The sequence below is a fragment of the Littorina saxatilis genome, linkage group LG7 (assembly GCF_037325665.1).
Source record: "Littorina saxatilis isolate snail1 linkage group LG7, US_GU_Lsax_2.0, whole genome shotgun sequence".
NCBI classification, from domain to species: Eukaryota; Metazoa; Mollusca; class Gastropoda; order Littorinimorpha; family Littorinidae; genus Littorina; species Littorina saxatilis.
In genome coordinates this window covers 3559011-3586826 of record NC_090251.1, presented here as the reverse complement: position 1 = coordinate 3586826, position 27816 = coordinate 3559011, and the positions used below count along the sequence as shown (strand labels likewise).

The window sequence follows — 27816 nt, the reverse complement described above, 5'->3', positions numbered from 1 at the left end:
TAGTGTACACGAAGGGACCTCGGTTTTTCGTCTCATCCGAAAGACTAGCACTTGAACCCACCATCTAGGTTAGGAAAGGGGGGAGAAAATAGCTGCCTGACCCAGGGTCGAACACGCAACCTCTCGATTCCGAGCGCAAGTGCGTTACCACTCGGCCACCCAGAGTTGTTGTGGTTGGTCTGGTTGTTGTTGTTGTTGTTGTTGCTGCTGTTGCTGGTGTTGTTGTTGTTGTTATTGTTGCTGGTGGTGTTGTTGTGATGGTGGTGGCGGTTGTTGTTGTCGTTGTGGTGGTTGTTGTTGCTGCTGTGGTGGCGGTTGTGGTGGTGGTGGTGGTGACGACACTGGTGAAGCTCACGGTAGAGGTGGTGACGATGGTATTGATGCGGGGCATGTCACGACAAGACACACTTCCGAGGGCCCCAAAGGGGGGGTATCATCACGATCACGGGAAGGGAAATTTTCGCTTTCACGATCACAGTTACCTTGATTTTTGTTTTCACGATCACGAACACCAGTGGCAAATCACGGTCACGGTAAAAGTTGCATGTACAGAAAGCACGTGTCAAAGTAAACACAACCACACAGTAATTCGCTCCTCTGGATCTATTGTTTATTCAACACAAAGTGACAACTGTTGCACTTTTTTATAATTATTTTTTGAATTCTCTTTCATGTTCACATAGAAATACATATCATGATTTGTAATCAGTAACAAGAATGTTGTTTTCATTGGGTTTTTCTCTCTCTCTCTCTCTCTCTCTCTCTCTCTCTCTCTCTCTCTCTCTCTCGTTCTCTCTCTCTCTCTCTCTCTCTCTCTCTCTCTCTCTCTCTCTCTCTCTCTCTCTCTCTCTCTCTCTCTCTCTCTCTCTCTCTCCACTCATACACATTCAACCCCCACACCCTCACTCACACACATGAATATATACTTGCACAATTTCACATTTCCAGAGCTAAATCTTGTAAACCCATTTTCTCAAAAACTATTGGGTGGATTGAAATTAAAGTACATGTATGTGTGATGTGTTTTTTATTTTCAACTTTGCCGTACAATTTGAGGTACACCATCGCCTGGTTCCATGGCCTTGAATAAAAAACAGGAATGCTACAGGCCAAAAACGGTTTTACCTGAAAGAAGCGCGCAGTACCAGTAGCGAAGCCACAAGCCTGAGCCTGCGAAGCAGGCGAGCCAACTAGGGGGGTCCGGGGGCATGCCCCCCCGGAACTTTTTTCAAAAAACGGTTAAAATCTGTGCAATCTGGTGCATTCTGGGCATCATTTTAGGGGTTGTAATAGTGTTGTGATCTTGTTAAAAATCCCATTTTAGCCTCCCCCCACCACCATTCAACACACCTCCAAACTGGTGAAAACAACACTACTGTGCGCTGGCTTCATTGACACCGGCGCCCGGTCGCGTTGCGCGATATTCACACGGATCGTTTTTGCAGAAATTTTCAACTTCACCGGAAAAAATTTGACTTTACCGGATTTTGAAAACGGCTTTATCGGATTTCCGGCAATTACCGGAAAAGTAGCATGCCTGACAAAATCCCCAACGAACATGACTTTGATCGTCTTTGACATGAGGATCAAGTGACCCAAACTGGCGCGTCTCCCCGCCATTGTTTCTGAATGTAACCCATTGTTGATATTAAAGTTTACAGGCGCTAAAATAAATCCAAGCTTAATGCAAAGAAGCGACAATTAGAATCTATGCCAAGCGTGTCCACGTTGCTGGGATGAAAAACACATTTCTAGTTTCGGTTTTGGCTAAACGCAGACTCGATCTCGAGCCAGTCGAGGTCACACTGAGCGAGTGACAGCCGGACGTGGCAATGTCGACAATGTCAATGATCTCACTCAAACTCAAAGATCTTGAACAAATTTCAAGATCTTTGCCTACATTCAGAACAGTCATAGAGCAACATAGATCAACATACCTTGGTATTTCGTCTTCAGAAAGACCGACCCGTAGCCTGACCTTTCCACCAAGGAAGGCATTCTCGCCGCCTGCTTTGGTCTGGCTTGAATCCACAAAATATAACAGAAGTTCGATGACAGTACCGCTGCACGCCATTTTTGATCTTCGAATTCGAATTTCACTCAAAACTTTTGCACGAAGCCCTTCCATTGGATGAAGTTTGGTAGACTTTTGCAATTTGCCTTCTGATTGGATCTCTTTTTGTCAGTGTGTAATTGGTTCTTTTAAAGGGAAGCAATCGCTCTCAAAATCATATTTCTGAATGTGTTGTTGCTTCCCTTTCAATCGGGGTTGGCTCCTTACCGAATAGACTAGAGGATCATAGAGTGTAATACAGCTGTGAAAAAATGTACGTTGAAAATAAAATGCTTTGCAATAATGCCCATCACGATCACGAAAACAAATGACGATCACGATCACGAGACTTGATTTTTTTGTCATCACGGATCACGGGCAAAGTCCCATCACGATCACAGAAATGGAAATTTCGGCAATCACGGTCACAGAAAGGTCAAAAAACGCCAATCACGATCACGGTTTTAAACCCTTTGGGGCCCTCACTTCCTGCCTCCCCTCCTCTTGGCGGTGGTGGTAGTCGTCGTTGCTGGTGGTCACAGTGGCGGTGGTCGTGGTGGTGACGGCGGTGGTAGTGGTTGTCGTATTAGGTTGTGGCACGGGGTGGTTGTGGTGGCGGGGTAGTGGTTGTTGTAAGGGATGGCGGGGTGGTGGTGGTGGTGGTGACAGGAGGCGTGCGGACCGTGATGAGCTGTGTGGTGCAGCGTGATACTGCCTCAAGCCTGTCTAGAAGATCAGTCATCTCATCAGTCACCCCTTTATCATCATCACTCTGATTTTTTTCGTGTAACACGGCCACCACGCGCCGCTCCAGGCCTGGCACATAGTCATAGTACGCTACTGTCACTGTGTCCGTTGCCGCCACTGCCACATCGTGCACAAGTCCCTCCGACCTCGCCTCGTTGTGTAGGAAGTCTTGTATCCTCAACACACTCACCGGTACACCTGCATCCTTCAGTCCCTGCACCACGCCGCTAGCTGGTGACGTCACCCGACCTGCGTCATCCGTGACGTCATCATGTACATCAAGGCTGTTGGTCAGGACGAACACGTCGCGGTAGCTCAGCTGGAAGGAACTGTTGGCGACGCTGCACCCTGCGTAGAAAAAACCGTTAGAACAGTCTTATCTGATAAACATTCATGTATGGAAGCAAACATTCGTTACATTTCAAGACACAACCTATCCCCGTATTTTTATTTTTTTACACACACACACCACCACTCCCAACCCCCTCCCACACACACACGCAAGCCTGCATATACACCTGAGTGATGAAATCTTCACAAAGTGTGTACATTTTCGACACAGACAGCAAAACTTCGACGTCATGACGTAATTTTGCCTTTTTACGTCAATACAAATGACGTCATTGTTTTCTCCCTGCAGACTGACCAGACTTTAGATTTGATTGAAAATAATTATATTCTCGGGGGGAGGGAGGGAGGGGGGGGTTAAAACACAATTAGGCAGCGGGAAGGTTTACCCTTCACTCAAACCTACCACAATCATCATCATCCTCATCCTCGTCTTCATCATCATCATCATCATCACCACCACCACCACCACCACCACCACCATCATCATCATCATCATCATCATCACCAGCTACACAACTTACCCACACCGAGACGGCGCAGCTCGGCAGCAATATCCTGACCACACTGGGCGCAGTCCACCGGCCAACGACCTGTGTGAGCGTTGCCATGGTGACTCAGCCGTATCACGCTCAGCCCGTCCCCAGGGGCAGGCACGCCGCTGTCGCTGTAGTCGTGGACAGGAGACCTGTGAATCACGGGCTGTATTTCACGGAGGACGGCGGGCGCCGAGCGGAGGGGGACAGTGAACACCTGTGTCTGCAGTGCTGGGGGTATCTCGGTGTTGTGAACACCGGCACACCACAGGTAGAGGTGTGGTACTCGCTGCGCTAGGCGTGTTACAAGGCGTGTGTGACGGCGACCAAGCTTCAGCCTGTGACACAGAATGGAGACATGTTGCTAGAGATGTGTGTCACACTCACATGAGACATGGTAAGCTGATAATAGTAATGCGTTATCCACAACTTTATCAAAGATGTCACTTGATATTTTACCAATGATGACATAATAAGATTTTCGCACATTGTGGTTATAACAACATGCAATTCCACGTGTACACGTGGTGCGAGTTGCATGAATCAGACAGTTACAACTCTCTCTCTCTCTAGCTCTCTCTCTCTCTCTCTCTCTCTCTCTCTCTCTCTCTCTCTCTCTCTCTCTCTCTCTCTCTCTCTCTCTCTCTCTCCCTCTCTCTCTCTCTCTCACACACAAACCTAGTCACAAATCTCGAATTCATCAATATTCAATGAATTCCATCAGAAAGCAGATATGATGAAATCGCTCAACAAAAAGACTCAAAAATTACAGGAGCTGTACAAAGATGCCCCAAATATGCTATTGTCATTTATGGAGAGTGCAAAACATCAGATCAAAATTGACCTGAAACATAATGAAAAAGTACAAATAGAAGAAATGAAAGAAGGAATGGAACAATTAAATAATAAGATTGATGATTTAAAAAAAAATGAACTCAGATCTAAAATCGCAAGTTGGCGATTTAAAAAAAGAACTTTCAAAGAAAAAAGATGTCCACTCTCCTGTCAATCCAGCTGAACATACTGCATCTATGATTTCTTCCTCAACTTCTATTGTCTCTGTTGACGCTGACATGAATAAAGTTGAATACAGTGTGCATCCTCGACAACACAAAGCTGAGGTACGTACTTTCAATAAGTATGCAGTGCTGACAGACATTCATGGGGACAGTGATGCTATCGTGATGAGTGACTCTTTGAACAGCCAAAGACAGGACAGTGAGCCTCAACTGATTGATAATGATGAAGTCATCAATCAAAACCCTCCCAGGCAGACTTAAAAAGAAAGAAGTGTTGGTGATGAACACAGACATGAAAACAAGAGGCGAAGCCTTCAAGGCTCACGTAAGAAATCGACAAACACACAAACTCGAGTAACACAAACTCAATCACTCCGTCACACATACACACACACACACACACACACACACACACACCCACACACACACACACACACACACACACACACACACAAAGAGCATAGGTGAAACTGTGCAAGAAAGCGAGACACTAGATCTAGATCTGTCTGTCTGCATGTAGCCTACTTACATGGACACGACTGCCAAATAGTCTCGGCCCGCGGCTCAAAATAACAATCACCGAGACTTTCAGTAATTCCATCGCGTGACGTCTAACCCTCGTACGTCATAATGTGACGTCAATGTAATATGACGTCTTCAAATGTTAAAGTTTCTACCACAGACATACATACATACATACATACGCACGCACGCACGCACGCACAGACAGACAAAAGTTAGCATCGCATAGGCTACACTTCGTGAGCCAACAACGTGGATCTAAAAAAAAACACGTGAGGTACTAGCAGAGGAAAGAGTGTTTGATGGAACTACCCATGTTATGTTGGCAACTCCAACCTCAAATCTTTGAAAACTGAACTTGTTGGCTCACGAAGTGTAGCCTATGCGATGCTAACTTTTGTCTGTCTGTGCGTGCGTGCGTATGTATGTATGTATGTATGTATGTCTGTGGTAGAAACTTTAACATTTGAAGACGTCATATTACATTGACGTCACATTATGACGTACGAGGGTTAGACGTCACGCGATGGAATTACTGAAAGTCTCGGTGATTGTTATTTTGAGCGGGCCGAGACTATTTGGCAGTCGTGTCCATGTAAGTAGGCTACATGCAGACAGACAGATCTAGATCTAGTGTCTCGCTTTCTTGCACAGTTTCACCTATGCTCTTTCTGTGTGTGTGTGTGTGTGTGTGTGTGTGTGTGTGTGTGTGTGTGTGTGTGTGTGTGTGTATGTGTGTGGGTGTGTGTGAGTGTGTGTACTGTGTGTACTGTGTGTGTGTGTGACGGAGTGATTGAGTTTGTGTTACTGTTTGTCGATTTCTTACGTGAGCCTTGAAGGCTTCGCCTCTTGTTTTTCCAAGATGTCATACGCAAAAGATTAGTGTGTCAGGAATTAACATCAACGACCTTATCCACTGGCTACTGAACATCCCACACTGCCAAAATGTGAAACACGTCGTTTTTCACATAGGACTGAACACTTGCTGGAACAGCGTTGTAACACAGGCCATATGGACAAGTTTAATCACACTGTTGAAAAGTGTATTCCCAAAAGCAGTTGTTCATGCATCATCCATTGTGCCTCCTCGTGGAGACCACCCACTGAAGAAAACTGTGTATGCCTCCAATGTTGCCCTGCAAACTGTGTGTGAAAGTGAACATGTTGTCTTTACAGACCACACTGAAACCTTCACCACCCAGAGTGGAGCACCACGCAAGGCATTATACTGGGACTCGATCCACCCAAGTCCCAAAGGAATAGCGAGGCTTGCATGTAACATCAAATACGCTGGTCAGCCTCGTCTGCCCTCACCCAACCATCGCCCAGCAGTACGAACCGGTGGCAGGGTAACCTTACTTCCATCTCCTATGTCCGCCAACAGAAGCATGCCGTCAGCTCTGCCAATCCCATCGCCGCCTCTTCATATCCAGCCACCAGGATTTGCAGTGGCTGGACATCAAAACCATATCGGTAGCTCCTAAGGTGTGGGTCAGGCAATACACAGAGACACATCACCCGAATATGCCTGGTGGGCAAATAAGCAGTCTTTACCACCTTGGTTTCCTCCCCCTATGAATTACAATCTACAATTTCACTCTACACGCTGGTTGCCATACTCATCCTTCAAAGGTCCGTATGTAAACAATCATACAGCCTACGCATCAATGAACATTGCGTTTGAAACTCTAGTTTGAAGTAAACAATAGTGCTATGATTCAATTTGACGCTGTCTGATCTGAAGTCTTAAATTAGATCTGTTAATGGTGTATGTGTGTGTGTGTGTGTGTGTGTGTGTGTGTGTGTGTGTGTGTGTGTGTGTGTGTTTGTGTGTGTGTGTGTGTGTGTGGGTGGGTAGGTGGGTGGGTGGGTGGGTGCGTGCGTGCGTGCGTGCGTGCGTGGCTTCAGTAAATCAATATTAAAATCTCCTAAGAGCAAGATTTCTTTTGAATCCAGTGTTGCAGAGTCCATCATAATAGTAAAGTTATCTGCCCAATTTACTCTTTCAGAAGGGTTTCTATAAATAAATCCTAACAGTAAGGGCGGAGATCTTTTTAATTTAACTTCAATCCATATTGATTTAATTCCATGAACCTCAAGATGAGGTAGTCGTTTATATGTAACTGATTCACTTATGTAAACAGTAATGCCTGTTTCATTCGTCTTAACAGGATCATTACGAATAAGAGTATATCCTGGAACAATGATGTCAGAGTCTAACACATTATCTGATAGTCTGGATTCAGAAAAACCAAACATATGAAAACTTTTTCCAGAATTAAAAAGTACATTTGAAACATCAGTCATTTTGTTATATAAATGATTAATATTCAGGTGTCCTATGCGAAGCCCTTCCTTATTCGGCCAAGATGTTTTAGTTGAAGTCATGGTAATGTTTATAATTCCACAGCTTTTTTCTTTTCCTTTTTATATTTAGTCAAGTTTTGACTAAATATTTTAACGTAGAGGGGGGAATCGAGACGAGGGTCGTGGTGTATGTGTGTGTGTGTGTGTGTGTGTGTGTGTGTGTGTGTGTGTGTGTGTGTGTGTGTGTGAGTGTGTGTGTGTGTAGAGCGATTCAGACTAAACTACTGGACCGATCTTTATGAAATTTGACATGATAGTTCCTGGGTATGATATCCCCGAAGGTTTTTTTCATTTTTTTGATAAATGTCTTTGATGACGTCATATCCGGCTTTTCGTGAAAGTTGAGGCGGCACTGTCACGCTCTCATTTTTCAACCAAATTGCATGAAATTTTGGTCAAGCAATCTTCGACAAAGGCCGTACTTCGGTATTGCATTTCAGCTTGGTGGCTTAAAAATTAATTAATGACTTTGGTCATTAAAAATCTGAAAATTATAAAAAAATATTTGTTTGATCAAATTCATCTTATTTTTCATTATTTTCTGATTCCAAAAACATATAAATATGTTATATTTGGATTAAAAACAAGCTCTGAAAATTAAAAATATAAAAATTATGATCAAAATTAAATTGTCGAAATCAATTTAAAAACACTTTCATCTTATTTCTTGTCGGTTCCTAATTCCAAAAACATATAGATATGATATGTTTCGATTAAAACACGCTCAGAAAGTTAAAACGAAGAGAGGTATAGAAAAGCGTGCTATCCTTCTCAGCGCAACTACTAAACCGCTCTTCTTGTCAATTTCACTGCCTTTGCCATGAGCATGAGCGGTGGACTCGATATGACCTTGAATGGTTGAAAACGACGTTAAACACCAAATAAAGAAAGAAAGAAAGAAAGAGCGGTGGACTGACGATGCTACGAGTATACGGTCTTGCTGAAAAATTGCATTGCGTTCAGTTTCATTCTGTAAGTTCGACAGCTACTTGACTAAATGTTGTATTTTTGCAATACGCGACTTGTTATTATTATTATCATGAGAGCTTATATAGCGCGAACCACAATTAACCGTTGCTCTCCGCGCTTTACATATTAATTTCTGCCGTTTGAAATTGAATTTTTTTACAGACAAACAGACATTTTTTACACACAATATATAACGCATTCACATCGGCCAGTAAACCTCAAGCCATTACGGCGAATATTTACTTTTCGCGGCCTATTATTCCAAGTCAAACGGGTATTTGGTGGACATTTTTATCTATGCCTATACAATTTTGCCAGGAAAGACCCTTTTGTCAATCATGGGATCTTTAACGTGCACACCCCAATGTAGTGTACACGAAGGGACCTCGGTTTTTCGTCTCATCCGAAAGACTAGCACTTGAACCCACCACCTAGGTTAGGAAAGGGGGGAGAAAATTGCTAACGCCCTGACCCAGGTTCGAACTCGCAACCTCTCGCTTCCGAGCGCAAGTGCGTTACCACTCGACCACCCAGTCCATTTCAGGCTGTTTTGTTTTCCTCAGGCAAAATATAATTAAAACTAATGAAAAAAATGTGTTTCAATTTGCATCCGGCAGTTAGGGTTAATTATCTTGCGTTTGGGGATGTGACTTTTTTTTTTAGATGGGATATTATATTTGGTTTGGGGTTGTGGCTCCATTTTATCTGTGGGCAGGTATTTAAGTGTATAAAAGACATTACAATTCCAGGCAAGTGTTTCGTTACAATGGAACTTGGAAGAAAAGTGTTGTTCGGCAGTACAGTAAAACCTGTCTCTAAAGGACACCCTTGGGGTATGGTAATGGTGTCCCTATTAGACAGGTGTCCTTTCTTCACAGGTGGAGGGGCCGGGGCAATATTTTGAAAAGAACACGTAAAATGTACAAGACACTTTTTGTCAATTCTGGAGTATGTATTTATTTTTCAACACAAAACACAAGGTAAAAACTTAAATAAAATTAATTAAATAAAATAAACTTAAATAAAATTACCAGATCATTGTACAAGGCACAGATTGAGGGCGGTGACATGAAGAGAGAGAGAGAGAGAGAGAGAGAGAGAGAGAGAGAGAGAGAGAGAGAGAGAGAGAGAGACTGACTGACTACTGGGGTTTAACGTCCTCTTAGACCAACTGGTCTATATTGGGACAGGTATTGGTAATACGCTGAAGATATGGTGTGATACTTTGATTCGAACAAGCCCGTTGTGGCTGTCTCCTTCGACACACCAGCATTGGGTCAAAGTATCGAAATACGATCATGATAATCAGAGACGAGAGATGATGCATGCGTGTCTTCGTGTTTTCCAAGCCCTGAGACTTTCGCTGTGAACGTGGGATCTTTTTCGTGCGCATGTATGCACACGGGGGTGTTGGGACACCGAAGAGAGTCTGCACAAAGTTGACTCCGAGAAATAAATCTCTCACCGAACGAGAGAGAGAGAGAGAGAGAGAGAGAGAGAGAGAGAGAGAGAGAGAGAGAGAGAGAGAGAGAGAGAGAGAAAGAGAGAGAGAGAGAGAGAGAGAGAGAGAGAGAGAGAGAGAGAGAGAGAGAGAGAGAGAGAGAGAATTGCGCTATTGAATACATATGGGCCAACAGCCCCTTTCAATGGATTGAACATGAGACTCACTGAAAATGTGAGTAAACAAATGATAGTGTAGTCCTATGAATACTAAAACGCCATGCCACGTTTTGTTCCAGTCGGTTGAGAACATTTTGAGTTATCAAGGAAACGGCGAAGCAAGGTGCCGAAAACATGATTATCCTACATACGGTGAGAGAGACACCCGTGAGATAATAATCGTTCACATCACACGTGTGTATATCATGTAAATGAGGTCATGTCAAGCAAGTCTGGCAGGGACCTGTTTTTCCACTGGCTTATGATGCCAAAGTCACCGAGACAAACGTCATTTAAAAATTGCGCTCGCTAATTACCCTCGATGAATCTTTAGAACTAACATGTCACGCCACACTTTCAGAGTGACGTTTCTTTGCTTTGACGTAATAGATTGCACGAGGCTTTAGAAGAGATCGAGGTTCCAAAACAAGCGTCTTCGATTTAGCTGCTTCGTCTGCAAGACATTTTCAGTAAAATACACGTAAGTACAGTATGTAGGATAAACAGAATACTACATGGCTTGCTGTGTCGTACCAGATTTACACTCGTTGCTTTTTCAAATAGTGAACAGCTCGCTTTCGCTCGCAGTTCAATATTTAAAAAAACAACTCGTGTAAATCTGGTACGACACAGCAAGCCATGTAGTATTCTCTATTTCTGAGAAAAAAGGCTTCAAAGTTTAGATACGACGTCAAACTGTCCCTAATTGTCGAATTTCCACCAAAATTGGCACAGTGATCCGTTGTCCTAACTGAACTTCAATACAAACTCTTCAAGAAGAAAAAGTTATTTTTTTGGCGGTTAAAAACCGTTAAATTCCGTTTTTTCACCGATCTTCATGAAATTGTGTGGGTAGGTCCGTTGTCCCTAACTGAGTTTCAATACGTACTTTTCACGAAGAAAACCAAACTTGTGTCAGTTAAAAACCGTTATTTTCCAATTTTTCGCCGATCTTTAAAGAACTCTTTGCCCCACGTTTCTCGGTCCCTAATTGTCGAATTATCAACAAAATTGGCACAGTGATCCGTTTTCCCTAAGTGAACTTAATTAAATGCATACTTTTGAAGAAGAAAAAGTTAGTTTTGGGCGGTTAAAAAATAAAATAACAAGAAAACAATGTTGATGCTTGCATATGTTTTTTTCAGTGTGTGTGTGTGTGTGTGTGAGTGTGTGTGTGTGTGTGTGTGTGTGTGTGTATGTGTGTGTGTGTGTGTGTGTAACTTAGAAAAGGGACAGGAATGACTGATGCACAGACACTTTGTTGGGATTTCCTGGTTTTGCCATTAACATCCTCGTCCTAAGCGCGTAAGCCACGATGCTAGCTCAAAAAGCCTAACGTCATGCTATTAGGGAGATTTAAGAAACGAAACGTCGGGACGTTTCGTTTTGAAGTTGTGGTAAACGTCATCATTTCGGGGGTCTCTCGCTGGAAAGGTGAAGGTCAACTGAAACGGAACGTGGAACGTCAAAACGCAGTCACGTTTTCCACCCCCAAAAAACGAACAATATTTCGTCAACTTTTGTGAGTATTTTTGCACACTAACAGTTTTATTTGTTGGCCATTTTATGCATTGCTAGATTCATCAACCCTTTCACAGTCTTTCAGCGCTGAGAATGTGTTCATTGGAGGTAGACAACTGTTGTGAACTGAAATATTTTGAAGGGTGCTGATCCTGGTACATTTATCCAACTTCATGGTGAGAAAGCAAATGGCGAAGCAGAAGTAGGTCATCGCATCGAATTTTTATTCTGGCTTCGTATGTGATTTTGTATAAACAAAGTCTGTGTGATTTATTTGGACTGAAAATAATCAAAGTATGCCCGATTCTGGACCACCTCCTAGGTTGTTTTTTTCCATTCTGATCGAGGACAGACGTGATAATTTCACTTGAAGATTTATCGCCCTTCCTTCATTCCGAAACGAAACGTGAATACATCTAAATCTTGTCTGCGGCCTATGCCGTCTCGTTTCACGCGGGGTGACTCATTCACCAAACGAAACGAGCTGCAAAACGAAACGTGCTGTCTTTTGAATCTCCCTATTATCACTCACTGCTCTTACAAACGAACACACACAAACCTATGAATAAAGTACATTGCAATGATGCCGTAGATCTTACGGGATTTAACGTTTTTTTAACTGCCAAAATTCTACTTTTTATTCTTTTTGAAATTCACAACATTTCATAAAGATCGGTGAAAAATTAGAAAATAACGGTTTATAACTGACAAAAAATTGGTTTTCTTCTGAAAAGTACGTATTGAAACTCAGTTATGGACAACGGACCTACTCACAAAATTTCATAAAGATTGGTGAAAAAACGGGATTTAACGGTTTTTTAACTGCCAAAAATCAACTTTTTATTCTTGTTGAAATTCAGTTAGGGACAACCAACCTAACCACAACATTTCATAAAGATCGGTGAAAAATTAGAAAATAACGGTTTATAACGGGTTTTTAACTGCCAATAATTGACTTTTTCTTCTTGAAAAGTTTGTATTGGAGATCAGTTAGGGACAAGGGATCACTGTGCCAATTTTGGTGTAAATCCGACGATTAGGGACCAAGAAACAAGGAGCAGCGTGTTTTTTGGCGGTTAAACTGTCATTTTAACGGTTTAATGATTTGGTGAAATTTCTTCCACCACAATACTATACAATGTTTTATCTACCCATTATTGCAAGAACCCCAAAATCACAATTTTTTGGGAAAAATCGCTTTCGCAAAAAGCACTCATGTCATACAGCTCTTACAAATCTAATTGATCAATGGCTAACCAACATAAATTCCAACAAATTTTCTGCAGCACTGTTTGTGGATTTTGCAAATGCGTTCGATGTTATTAATCATTCTCTTCTCATCAGGAAATTGTCAATATATAGCATGCAATTCACCACCATTAATATTCTTAAATCTTTTCTTTTAAATAGAAAACAAATTACATTTACTAATGCATCATATTCAAATGAAAGTACTTTGAAATATGGGGTCCCACAGGGATCTGTTTTAGGCCCATTATTGTTCTCCATTTATGTCAATGATTTACCACTTTGCATACGTAATAACTGTGAGTTGTTTGCAGATGACACTACTATTCATTCTAGTCACCATTCCATAAATTATTTATTAAAAACTCTCCAAGAAAGCATTGATGCACTCCTGAATTGGTCAGAGTTAAACCATATGTCTCTTAACCATACAAAAACAAAATTTATGCTAATAACCACAAGACAGAAACGACAAAATCTATTATCGAGCATTCCACCTCTTTATATTAAAAATCAAGTATTGGAAGAAGTGTCTCACCATAAAGTCCTTGGTGTAAAGATTGATAATAATTTATCATGGCATGATCACATTGATTACATCTGTAAGATTGCTTCCCAAAAAATATATCAGTTATCAAAAATAAAACATTTCTTGAATCTCCACTCGCGAAAGATTTTTTTTTACAATCACATCTTGTCAAATATTGATTATGCATCCACTGTATGGGATTGTGCAAGTGCTAATGTTTTGAAACCTTTAGCCAGTCTTCACAGAAGAGCAGTTAAGCTTATTATGCTAAAAAAGCACACTCCTTCAGAATCTGATTATAAAAAATGTGCAAGTATTACCATTTCAAAAAAGATTAATGTATAATAAAGGTGTTATAATGCATAAAGTGATGTCAGGATATGCACCGGAGACATTACGTGATAATTTTATTTTGAACTATAACAGACTAAAAATCATAACACCGACTCCACGTATTGACCTTTTCAAATCAAGCCTTCTTTATTCAGGTGCGGTCCTATGGAACTCACTGCCTATTTTTCTTAAGCATAAAACAAACACAGACAGCTTCAAAAAAAATATATGTCGCACATAATGCAACTAAACATGTGCTGAATGGTTCATCAATTCATTTAAAATGTATGTGCATGTTAAACAAAATTATAATAATATGCAGATCTAAATTAAGTTATGTTAAAAATTGACACTTTTTATCATTGGAAATTGTACTTAAAATGCAGCATGACAATTTATTTTTTAAATTTGTATCTGTATATACAGTTATAATGTATTAAGTTTGATGTGATAGTTCTTTGATTATATTGTTTTCTGTTCTTGTTGACCCTATATTAGGGCGAGGGCTGGATGTAAAAAAGCAATATTCTTGCTTATCTATTACCCTCGATAATAAAGATTTTGTCTTGTCTTGTCTTGTCTCTCTCTCTCTCTCTCTCTCTCTCTCTCTCTCTCTCTCTCTCTCTCTCTCTCTCTCTCTCTCTCTCTCTCTCTCTCTCTCTCTCTCTCTCTTTCTCTCTCTTTCTCTCTCTCATGAATCAGACAGTTACAAGTCTCTCTCTCTCCCGATCTCACACACACACACACACACACAGACACACAGACACACACACACACACAAGTCGTATATATATATAGATAACTAGATGATTACCCGCTTCGCCGGGAAGAAGTAGAGCCGAATACCCGGCCGTCGCCGGGGACCCGGCTTTGCCGGGTGTACGCCGGCATCGCCGGCGCACGAAGGAAGGGAGATCTAAAAATAGTAACGTGCAGTGACCTTCTAAATATAAACGTACAAACGGGAATATCGATTGACGCCAGCGCACGAAGGAAGGGAGATCTAAAAATAGTAACGTGCAGTGAAAAACGAAAATCGGTTCAGCGCTGCGCGCTGAGAGCACGTGTTGAAATATCTCATCGATCAGGTTGTGTCCGGGGTCTCTGTCAATAAGCCCACCAAATTTGAAGCAGATCCATCGAGAACTTTGGCCGTGCATGGCGATCAATCACACACACACACACACACACACACACACACACAGACACAAGTCGTATATATATATAGATATATACACACACATAATACACACACACACACACACACACACACTCACACACGTATGCCGCAAACAAACCTGCTGTCAAAGGACACCTCGTCGATCAAGACGTGCAGCTGGCCGTTTTTCACACATGCCACGAGGTCGGTGACTGCCTGATCAACATCTCCCTCCCTGTTCCAGAAATCGCATAGGTGGTACGACACGCTGCCTGGTGTCAGGGAAGGCGTCGGGCTCGCGCTCAGCGACATCTCCAGCTGTTGTGTGATGTATGTGCTGACGGCCCGGGTGTTGTACAGTGTTGAGATGACGTGCACATCGTGCCCCTGTCGCAGCCACCTCACCCCCTGCAGCACCAGCACCACCGTCTTACCTGTTGGAACACAAACAATATTAAGGTTAATATATTGCAGGACAATGTGAAAACAAGGCAGTGTTACATGTAGAGACGACTTGCACATCGTGACCCTGGTGATATGGAAGATGTAGGCCCACGATCAGCCACCTCAACCCCTGCAGTACCAGAACTGTCTTACCTGTTGGAACACAAAGCACATTAAATGTAATACATTACAAAGCACTGTGAGCGTAAGGTATTGTTACATGCAGATCTGCACATAGAGACGACTTGCACATCGTGACCCTGGTGTTACTGTTAGGGAAGATGTAGGTCCACGATCAGCCACCTCAACTCCTACCTTACCAAACTGTCTTACCTGTTTACACACAAAACATAACCATAACAATATACTACAAAACAGTGTGAAAGCAAGCTATTTTACATCAAGTCCGTTTCACCTGTTACACGCGAAACACAGCACCAGAACCATAGAAATAAGCACACGCAAATGATATAACTGCCAATAACATTACATTACATGGAGACTAAATGAACATGTCAGTTCCAAACTGTTCTCCGTGTCAGCCTGATGCCTTTCCTTCAGTTGTCACATTTTCCACGGAATCAGACAACACAAACAGCAAACTTGTTATGGTAGAAGGCCACAGAGCTAAATTGATTGTTGCCAGCACGAGTAACTAGAGTAGCATCTGCGGCGCGCCGATGTTGGCCTTTAACGCGAAAAAGACGGCTGAGCTTAGTGTTCCATCTTGCTTCGAGACCAACAACAACAAACAAACAAAATAAGAAACAAATAATATGGTAAGAGAAGCTGTGAGCTTGTCACCTGTTCCTGGCGCTCCCGTAATGCAGACCAGTGGCGGGTCTCTGTTCATTAGGCCGACCTGTTGCAGGGTCAGAACCAGAAGTGCCAGCCTCCGCCCCAGTTCCGCCACCGCCTGTCCTGCAGTCCGCACCTCCACACGGACACCGTTGTAGCAGGGGACAGACACCGTGGTGGCCGGACCAACAAACCTGTAGCAGAAACAATTAGGCTATTAAGATAATGATAAATGATAATTATTACTTAAACGTCGAATACCAACATTGTTTCAGCATTGCGACATAACTGACATGGATGTCATTTTTCTCACCTGGCAACGATGTCCAGGTAAAGTTGGTCAGTAAGCCGAGCGTCCACAGTACAGGCCATCCTGTGTTGCCACCAGGTGCTCAGCTGTGATAACACGGCAGGTGTCACGTGCCAGTACGATGCAGGCTGGGACAGTTGGTCAGAGCAACAGCACAGCTGAACGGCCTCTGCTGCATTGGCCGCACCCAGGCTCTGACACACCGCCTGCAGCAGAGACATACATGTACGCAATACAATATTTATGTGGGACGCCAGTTTCATTATTTGCTTGGTTGAAACTGACAAAACATCCATCAAGCTTGACGGGTAAATAGAATACTTTTATGTCTGATATTGTTGTTGTGCTTGTTTTGTGTGTTTTGTTCTTTTTGTGAATGTTTTCATAATCATATCAAACAAGCGAATGATTATAATAATTCCTCTCCACAGGAAATATGTTTTGTAATGCAAATACATGCTAATCCCTTTTGGATGTGTATATGCAATGCGTTGAATGTAACTATGTTGCCATGTCAACACTGTATTTCGTATGATCGAATTGTTTTCCCCCCCTTGTATTGTGTATACGAAAAAATTATTTGTGTTTAGGGACAGGTTGTAAGATTAGGCTCTGCCTTTAAATCATTTTGTAATAAAGTTCAGTTTGTTTCAGTCTCTCTCTCTCTCTCTCTCTCTCTCTCTCTCTCTCTCTCTCTCTCTCTCTCTCTCTCTCTCTCTCTCTATCTCTCTCTCTCTCTCTCTCTCTCTCTCTCTATCTCTCTCCCCCTCTCTCTCGTTACCTGTTCCAACTGTTCATCGTTGTCCAAGACTCGCTCTAACTGAGCACTGCTGACGTAAGGCAGGAAGAGAGTTTTCTTGACAGTCACGCCAGGTCCCATGTCACTCACAAGGTGCCTCACCACTCTCTCCGACTTGTCCAGCTGCTTGACCGCTTGCTTTACCTTCTGGGCAAGGTGGGGATCGGCCGGAGTGTATGTCTGGTTCAAGGCACCCTGGGTTTTCCCCACAGACTTGAGCTCTCCGACCAGAATGCCGTGCTGGCGGTGGATCAACAGAAAGTCAAAATCCCCCTGACGATCTCGTGGTAAGTCTTTGGGTCGTGGGAACTGTTTAGCGGCCGCAGCGTAGGCAGGCTCGTTGAGGTAGCTGCCGAACTGTAGCTGAGACAGGATGAACATGGCCTCGTTACGACTGTCGCCAAGCTCCTGTAGGTTTAGCATCACGTGGTTCTGGGCAAAGTCATCCCGTAGGTCGCTCTCCTGCATTCCTACTGGTGGGAGATGTGGCCCTGGCTCCTCGGCCCACATATGCTGCGGTACTGTCCATCCCTCAGGCTTGGTACTGAGAGCTGTGTGGAGAAACCGGGCACTAGGTAGTGGCTGTAGCACATGCACAGACAGACCGGTACCGGGTACAGTGCCCCTGACGTAGGGCACCCTGTTGAACTGTACCGGCGGCACACAATAGGTACGGGTAAGAGCGTCGGGGTAGAGTGACGTCACGATCTCCCGCCAGTCATCGGCGTCTGTCTGTTGTGTGTTTCTGGCTGCCATGGTCCCGGGTTCAAACCTTCAATCAAGTTAACATGCGCGCTTTGGGAAAGACGGAGTGCCACTGACTCTCGTTGTGTTGCTGGTTATGATCAACAACTTATATTTCCCTTACACCCGGTTAGACAATCAGTCCAGGTTCACAAATGTCCTGAGCTGCTGTTTATGATCAACAACTTGTCTTTCCCTTACACTCGGTTATAGTAACAGTCAAGATTCATACATGTCCTGTTCTGCTGGTTTTGATCAACAACTTGTCTTTCCCTTACACCCGATAAGAGAATCCTTTACACCCGGTAAGAGAATCAGGCTCCACGCATGTCCCGTTCTGCTGGTTATCACGCTCAGTGACAGAATCACGCACGTCTGGTTCCCCTCTAGCTCACCGGGTAAAGCTTCAGACAAAGTTGTCCAGGTTTTCTTCACACAACGTGTCACGAATGCAGAGTTTGGCGTGCTGTGTGTCACTGACCAAGGTCGGGTGTGGCTCGGTAACACACGGCTCAATACGCATTTCTCACAGACAAGCAGAGGTCACTGTGACAGATACACATCATGTCCCACTGACAGCCCTCGCTGTCACTGACACAAGTCATTTCTTACAATCAGACAGACCACACTATCACTGTCACTGACACAAGTCATTTCTTACAATCAGACAGACCACGCTATCACTGTCACTGACACAAGTCATTTCTTACAATCAGACAGACCACACTATCACTGTCACTGACACAAGTCATTTCTTACAATCAGACAGACCACGCTATCACTGTCACTGACACAAGTCATTTCTTACAATCAGACAGACCACACTATCACTGTCACTGACACAAGTCATTTCTTACAATCGGACAGACCACACTATCACTGTCACTGACACAAGTCATTTCTCACAGTCAGGCAGACCTCACTGTCACTGACACAAGACCGCGACAGACATCACTGTCACTGACACAATTCATTTCTCACAGTCAGGCAGACCTCACTGTCAATGACACAAGTTATTTATTACAGTCAGGCAGACCTCACTGTCACTGACACAAGACCGACAGACATCATTGTCACTAACACAAATCATTTATCACAGACCGACAAACTTCACTGTCACGGACACAAGTCATTTATCACAGACCGACAAACTTCACTGTCACGGACACAAATCATTTATCACAGTCAGGCAGACTTCATTGTCACTGACCCAATTCATTTCTAGTTCTTTTTACGATGCTGTTCCTCTTTTTTTAGTAACAGTAGGCAAGTTTAGAATTCCGTTGTTGGTGTGGACATTGTGAGTCAAACAGACTTATTAAAAGTAGTTACAATGTGAAGTGTGAAAACACCAGCTTTAAAAACTGCATGATCATTGTCTACTCCTTGACAATAAAATGACCCCGCTGTCACTTTGATCATAAGCGAAGGTCAGTCATACTTGTTTCATTCATATCTGCACGCCATAAGGCGCTGAAATGTGTGAAGTTTTAATGGTAAAAATAGAGAACCTTCAATTCCACATACTGCTTACCGGACCCCTAAATGCGACAAGCATCGTAAAAGGTACCATCCTACCGTCACTGACACAAGTCATTTCTCTTAGTCACTGACACAACTCATTTCTCTCGGTCACTGACACAAGTCATTTCTCTCAGTCACTGACACAAGTCATTTCTCTCAGTCACTGAAACAAGTCATTTCTCTCAGTCACTGACACAAGTCATTTCTCTCAGTCACTGACACAAGTCATTTCTCTCAGACACTGACACAAGTCATTGCTCTAAGTCACTGACACAGGTCATTTCTCTCAGTCACTGACACAAGTCATTTCTCTCAGTCACTGACACAAATAATTTCTCTCAGTCCGGCAGACCTCACTGTCACTGACACAAGTCGATGATGAAATTCAGTTTTAAGTCCTCCCTGGCAGCAGTGTCCACACTGACACCAGTCGTTTCACACCTCTACTTTATGCAGTGTGGAGACGAGCTGGGAGATGACACGTCGTCACAACAACACTGACAGAGCCGATTGGTAACCGCTACGTCACGGACAGTCAATGCACGTCGCCACACGCACCTTGTCAGCCCCCCCCCACCCTCCTTTGTACAGACCGACGTACCTGTGAGTGGTTGTACCCTGTAGGATTCACAGTGCACGGGTTGATATGACTAGACTGGAAGGGTCCTTGCAAGTGCGGGAACATTCTGTTTGCAACTTAGACAAGAAAATTGGTTGATTAAAATCAACATGGCCGAAGTATTGTTTTCATAAAAGAAGCGGTATTGTACGGGCACATGTTGAATTTGGGTTACATGTGTTGCACAGTATTTGAAAATACGTAGGCATAAAAACATGCAAAGAAGAGTGATAGGTCCCTGTTGTGAATATAGTCAAGTGGATAAATTAATTACTTATGTATCACACTATTTTTTCTGCTACAGCAGTCCCTTGCAAAATTATGAATTGAAAACCTGCATGTCGTAATTTCTTTTTGGGGGGCGTTATTGAATGCTTCAGGCAGTGACTTTTCCCTGTCCAGTTTCCTCTTTCGTCTCTCTTACCCTTCTCTTACCCCCCCCCCCCCCTTCCCCTCCACTCCCTTTACCCAGCCCCGACAGCACAAACTTCTAATCTGCAAGGCAGAGTACACATTTTCTAAAAGGAAGACTACTCCTCTTCAATTATATCCAGAGATATTCCAGCTGTCTCCACCATAAGCCAAGTGGTCGAGTCTTATACCCCCATTCCACACAACCGTTCTAGGTCCCGTTCCCGTACTGACCAAGGAACGGTGCAGGCACGGGAGGGATCGGGGTAGAACCGCATTGGAACGTAAATGATCGTTAACGGAACTGCTTTGAACGGTAGGGTCGGTAGGGACGGTTGAGGTTGGGCTGCATGTTCAAATTTTTAGCCGTTCCCCTCCCGATCAGAATGAACGGTAATGGAACCTGAACCCATCGGTAACGGAACGCTTGGATCGTTAACTTAAAACAACGGTAACGCAAAGGTAGCGCTCTCATACCCTGAGTTACCCGCATTCCACACATCCGTTCTAGGTCCCGTTCCCGTACCGACCAAGGACGGCTGCCACTATGGTCAGACGCTGCTGAAAGATGCCAAAAACGGCCGTTTGCGCAGCGTTCCATTGTTGTGGCAGCCGTCCTTGGTTGGGACGGGAACGGGACCTAGAACGGTTGTGTCGAATGGGGGTATAACTTTTGACACCGACAAACTGAAGAATGAACATATCTATGAGGTAACCGTCTCAATTGTCCAGGCTCAGGAAACAAAGAGTAGAGGGCCCCAAAGGGGGGGTATCATCACGATCACGGGAAGGGAAATTTTAGCTTTCACGATCACAGTTACCTTGATTTTTGTTTTCACGATCACGAACACCAGTGGCAAATCACGGTCACGGTAAAAGTTGCATACATGTACAGAAAGCACGTGTCAAAGTAAACACAACCACACAGTAATTTGCTCCTCTGGATCTATTGTTTATTCAACACAAAGTGAGAACTGTTGCACTTTTTTGTTATTATTTTTTTAATTCTCTTTCATACACACATAGAAATACATATCATGATTTGTAATCAGTAACAAGAATGTTGTTTTCATTGTTTTCTCTCTCTCTCTCTCTCTCTCTCCACTCACACATTCAACTCCCACACCCTCACTCACACACATGAATATATACTTGCACAATTTCACATTTCCAGAGCTAAAGCTTGTAAACCCATTTTCTCAAAAACTATTGGGTGGATTGAAATTTAAGTACATGTATGTGTGATGGGTTCTTTATGTTCAACTTTGCCATACAATTTGAGGTACACCATCGCCTGGTTTCATGGCCTTGAAAAGGAATGCTACAGGCCAAAAATGGTTTTACCTGAAAGAAGCGCGCAGTGCCACTGAGTCTGCAAAGCAGGCGAGCCAACTAGGGGGGTCCGGGGGCATGCCCCCCCGGAATATTTTTCAAAAAACGGTTAAAATCAGTGCAATCTGGTGCATTCTGGGCATCATTTTCAGGGCTGTAATAGTGTTGTGATCTTGTTAAAAATCCCATTTTAGCCTCCCCCCACCACCATTCAACACACCTCCAAACTGGTGAAAACAACACTACTGTGCGCTGGCTTCATTGAGACCGGCGCCCGGTCGCGTTGCGCGATATTCACATGGATCGTTTTTGCGGAAATTTTTCAACTTCACCGGAATAAATTTGACTTTACCGGATTTTGGAAACGGCTTTATCGGATTTCCGGCAATTACCGGAAAAGTAGCATGCCTGACAAAATCCCCAACGAACATGACTTTGATCGTCTTTGATCGTCTCCCCGCCATTGTTTCTGAATTTAACCCATTGTTGATATTAAAGTTTACAGGCGCTAAAATAAATCCAAGCTTAATGCAAAGAAGCGACAATTAGAATCTATGCCAAGCGTGTCCACGTTGCTGGGATGAAAAACACATTTCTAGTTTCGGTTTTGGCTACACGCAGACTCGATCTCGAACCAGTCGAGGTCACACTGAGCGAGTGACAGCCGGACGTGGCAATGTCGCCAATGTCAATGATCTCACTCAAACTCAAAAATCTTGAACAAATTTCAAGATCTTTGCCTACATTCAGAACAGTCATAGTGCAACATAGATGATATTTCGTCTTCGGAAAGACCGACCCGTAGCCTGACCTTTCCACCAAGGAAGGCGGCACTGATTCTCGCCGCCTGCTTTGGTCTGGCTTGAATCCACAAAATATAACAGAAGTTCGATGACAGTACCGCTGCACACCATTTTTGATCTTCGAATTCGAATTTGACTGAATGCACTCAAAACTTTTGCACGAAGCCCTTCCATTGGATGAAGTTTGGCAGACTTTTGCAATTTGCCTTCTGATTGGATCCCTTTTTGTGTGTGATTGGTTCTCTTAAAGGGAAGCAATCGCTGTCAAAATCATATTTCTGAATGTGTTGTTGCTTCCCCTTCAATCGGGATTGGCTCCTTGACGAATAGAGGATCATAGAGTGATACAGTTGTGAAAAATGTACGTTGAAAATAAAATGCTTTGCAATAATGCCTATCACGATCACGAAAACAAATGACGATCACGATCACGAGATTTGATTTTTTTGTCATCACGGATCACGGGCAAAGTCCCATCACGATCACAGAAATGGAAATTTCGGCAATCACGGTCACAGAAAGGTCAAAAAACGCCAATCACGATCACGATTTTAAACCCTTTGGGGCCCTCAGAGTATATATGGCCTGGGGCGATTGTAGCTTCCCTTCTTCGTGTCCGATAGACAAGGACAATAAATAGTAGAGCATAGTGCAATTTCTTGTTGGCATCTTCTCCACTAAAAGCAAGAACCCAAAGACTGAAGACCAAAGTGCTTACCTCACTTCTGACCCGAATCACACCCCCCCCCCCCCCCCCCTCCTGCGGGGTACATGTGTACTCAAGTTAACACAAGACTGACACCTCTGCTTTGACCTGTGTGCCAGGAGTCGGATAAGAGAGAGAGAGAGAGAGAGAGAGAGAGAGAGAGAGAGAGACACACACACACACACACATAGACAGACATAGAAAGACAGAGGCGGAGAGACTCAGAGGGAGACACAGACAAAGACATACATATGGAGAGAGACAGAAAAGAAAAAAAGAGACAGACAGACAGAGAGACAGACAGACAGACAGACAGACAGAGTGACTCGAGACGGAGAAACAGACAAATGAACACCGGGTGAGAGAAAATGACTCGAGAGAGAGAGAGCGCATGAGATCGAGAGATTGGATTGGATTGGATTGTTTAATTGTATAACCAGTGATTTGGTTTTTACAAATTACAATGGTAAAAAAAAAAGAGAAGATGTACAAAATCAGCATTTCACGTAATCGAATCAAATGTATGTATACATGGTGTTAAATATTTTTGGCAGTCGCTTGCTAATATAGTCACCTCACCATATAGATATATATTGTAATGGATGGCCCTATTAGTATTATCCAGAAACTTTAACCTGAACATTAGTAGATCTAACTTTTGCACTGAGAAACATGTGATACAGATCTAAAAGTGTTCTTCATTGAGACAAGTGAAAGATTGGGAGACTTGTGGACAAATGTTACGATATTAACTGTGTTAAGATGTACTCACCAGAAAATCACTGCACAGTTCGTAGCAGGAAACTTTCGCTGACTAGTTTATGTAGTTTTTATTCAGAATCGTGTGCGTATCGATCGCATTCTTATGAGACGAACACAATAGAACGTAATCTTCTCTTCGATGACGCCATTTTAGATGACGTGTTATTCGAGATCTCATCGAAGAAGAACGATAAAAGAATATTATATTATGAAATGTGCATGTGAATATTACTGCATGCATTTTAGAATTGATTCATTATTGATAAGATAATGATTGAGTGAAAGGAAACAGAGATTTAGTTTAGTTAGATAAATTGTTTGTATGTTGTTAGAGGTTACCTAGAGAAACGTAAACAAACACTTTTTGGTCGCTTTGACTTGAGAAGGTGTTATACGAGATCTCATCGAAGCAGAACGATGAGAGAATATTATGTTATGAAATGTGCATGTAAATATGGTTATGCATTTTAGAATTGATTCATTATTGATAGGATAATGATTGAGTGAAAGTAAAATGGAGATTTAGTTCGGTAGGATAGGTTGTTTGAGCATTGTTAGAAGTTACCTAGAGAAACGTAAACAAACATCCTCGATCGCCTTGACTCTAAGACGATCGAGAGTGTCGGTTCGTTGCTAAAGGTACGAAACAACTAAAGAAAGGAAGGAGAGACAAGGTATGTTGTTTATGTTGTTAGGACATGGATTGGGGTAACGTAGACAGTCAGGGGAGATCGTTATAGACGATCGAAACGTTAGTGGTAGCTAGAGGTAACAGGTAAACAAACAAGGAAGGGGATAAATAGACAAGGGAAAGGAGAAATCGGGGTTCTAAGGCGATGCTTGTTCTATTCGGTTCTATTGTTGTATTCTAGTACTTCTTCGAGACAGGAAAAAGAGGCTATGATATTCAGTTCTAGACGGTACTTCTTCGAGACGGGGCTATTGAGATATAATATTGAGTTAGAGAACACTAGGCTCTAAGCTACACGACGGGATAGCGGTCTACAGGAAGGAATGGGAAAAAGAGAAATTAGGGCCAGTCTACAGAAGAAATCGAGGTCTACAGGAGGAAACCCGGAAAAGAGAAATCGGGGATAATCTACAGGAGAGATCAGTCTACGAAAGAAATCAGAGTCATTTATCGGAGCAGAGTTATTGTACGTCATTCCTATTTTACATGTGAAAGAATGATACACTGAGAATGAGATACAATACGAATTTATTAACATATTGAATCTGAATCTTGAAACCCGGAACAATTTGTGTCTGTTTTATTCTTCGTCTTCATTATCATTCACACACAAAACAATCAACAACGAGAGCAAACAGCGATTCGTTACAATGGTGTCAGAAGTGTGGGATTTGTGATTCTTTTGTGAAAGACACATTTCTTGGAAATAACCCTGCAGTGGATTCATGGATTAAAGTGTGTGTGTGAAAAAAAAAAATGGAAATAACCCTGCTGATTCACGGATTATTATCTTCATGTGATTATTCACGGATTATTATCTTCATGTGATTATTCACGGATTAAAATCTTCATGTGATTGTGACAACGTACAACAAGAAGAAAGAAGAGGAACTGAAGAAATGAGAAGAAGCATAGTAGCCTGGAGGTGATTTTTATAAACTTTATTGACTTTTGATACATGTTTTATACATAGCTGTAGCTGATATCGTTGAAGAAGAGGATTTTACAAGAAGGAGATGTCTTTTGACTTTTATACCAGATGAGGAATGACTTTTCTTTAAGGGGGGACAGGGTAGGCAAGCACTTTTTTTTTATTTTGGAAACAGCTTGCTGCTTGTTTGATTTTTGCAAGCAGAATAACCTAATTAAGGGAAACCATTTTAAATTTTGAGTGAAAAGCAATTTTTGGGGGTTTTATTCACCAAAATGTGAGAAAAACGTTATAAAATGTGCTTTTTTTAAAATGTTGCAGTTTGTGAACCAGTGCATGTTTTGATCCAATTTTTCTTCTTTGCAGCAATATGTGTGTGTTTAATAATTCTGTGTATCGAAAAGCATTTCTGAGCAATATATTATTTTAATTTAGCATTTTCAGTTACCGGTTCAGTTTTGATAAGAAAAATACATGAAATCCTAACTGTCAGACTCATAAAAACCCAACCAATGCACTGAACTCTTATTCCATACACAGAACTGATGCTGTACAACTCATAAACAACATATACAAAAACTGAACAAATCCATCAAGCCTTTCAAAAGTTGCAACATTTTAATTGTAGCGTTTTGTCTGAAAATTACATTCAGAGAAAACAGCATTTTAAAGATTTGAACCAGTACATAAAAAAACCAGTAGCACAGTGCACCCTGAATTCATATGTTTTTATCAGAATGACCACTTTACTATGTAGGGAAAAGGATTTGACAATCAAATTATCAGGATTTTTTTTTATATACATCATATGAAAACAGCCATCTTTGTTTGTACCGATATGAAAACATGAATCAGAACCAAACTGTCAGACTCATAAAAACCCAACCAATGCACTTAACTCTTATTCCATACACAAAACTGACGCTTTACAAATCATAAACAACATAAACAAAAATGAAACAAATCCATCAAGCCATTCAAAAGTTGCAACATTTTAATTACAGATGTTTGTCTGAAAATTACATTCAGAGAAAACAGCATTTGAAAGATTCCAACCAGTACCTCAAACTAGTAGCACAGTGCAGCCTGAATTGATATGTTTTTATAAGAATAACCACTTTACTATGATGGGGAAATGATTTGACGATCAAATTATCCAGACTTTTTTTAAAAAATCATTTGAAAACTCATCTATGTTAGTGCAGATATGAATCAAAACGAAACTGTCGGACTCATAAAAACACAAGGAATCCACTGTATTCTTATTCCATGCACAGAAATGGTGCTTCACAAATCATAAACAACATATACAAAATTGGAACAAATCCATCTTGCCATTCAAAAGTTACAACATTTTAATTACCACATTTTGTCTCAAATTACATGTAGAGAAAACAGCATGTAAGAGAGTCTCACTAGTACCCCGGTAAACTAGTACCACAGTAGAGCTTGAATTAATGGGGTGTTTTTTTTTTTTAACCAGAATAACACTTTAACTATGAAGGGGAAATGATTTGATAATCAAATTATCAGATTTTTTTGATTTAAAAAAAAGTATATGAAAACATTAAAAAAGTCAATTATCTGTGTTTGTGCTGATATGAAAATATTGATCAGAACCAAACTGTCAGACTCATAAAAACCCAACGGATGCACTGATTTCTTATTCCATTGCATAGAAATGATGCTTCACAAATCATCAACAACATTACATAATTATATATACACAAATGGAACAAAGCTATCAAGCCATTCAAAAGTTGTAACATTTTAATTACAGTATTTCTGTGCTCAATCCTAACACTGCAGCAAATTTCTGTAAAGCTGAATGTCCCTTTCCATGTACCAACTTGGTCATACGCGGATTATTTAAAATGCAACTTTACCACCCGAAGCGTTGCAAACACCGGGAGAAGAGTAAACAACTGCAGA

The 27816-nt window shown here is 42.1% G+C and overlaps 2 protein-coding genes across 4 annotated transcripts in view; one reads left to right on the top strand and one right to left on the bottom strand.

Moving 5' to 3' along the window:
• The window catches only part of LOC138970486 (uncharacterized), an 82181-nt gene extending 63120 nt beyond the window's left edge, over positions 1-19061 (bottom strand). The window contains exon 1 of the mRNA XM_070342942.1: positions 17344-19061. Coding sequence (XP_070199043.1) covers positions 17344-18117 — 774 coding nt within the window. The 5' untranslated portion in view covers positions 18118-19061. The remainder of the gene's footprint in view (positions 1-17343) is intronic.
• Positions 1-27816, top strand: part of LOC138970483 (uncharacterized) — a 459600-nt gene that overhangs the window by 39564 nt on the left and 392220 nt on the right. The window lies entirely within an intron of this gene.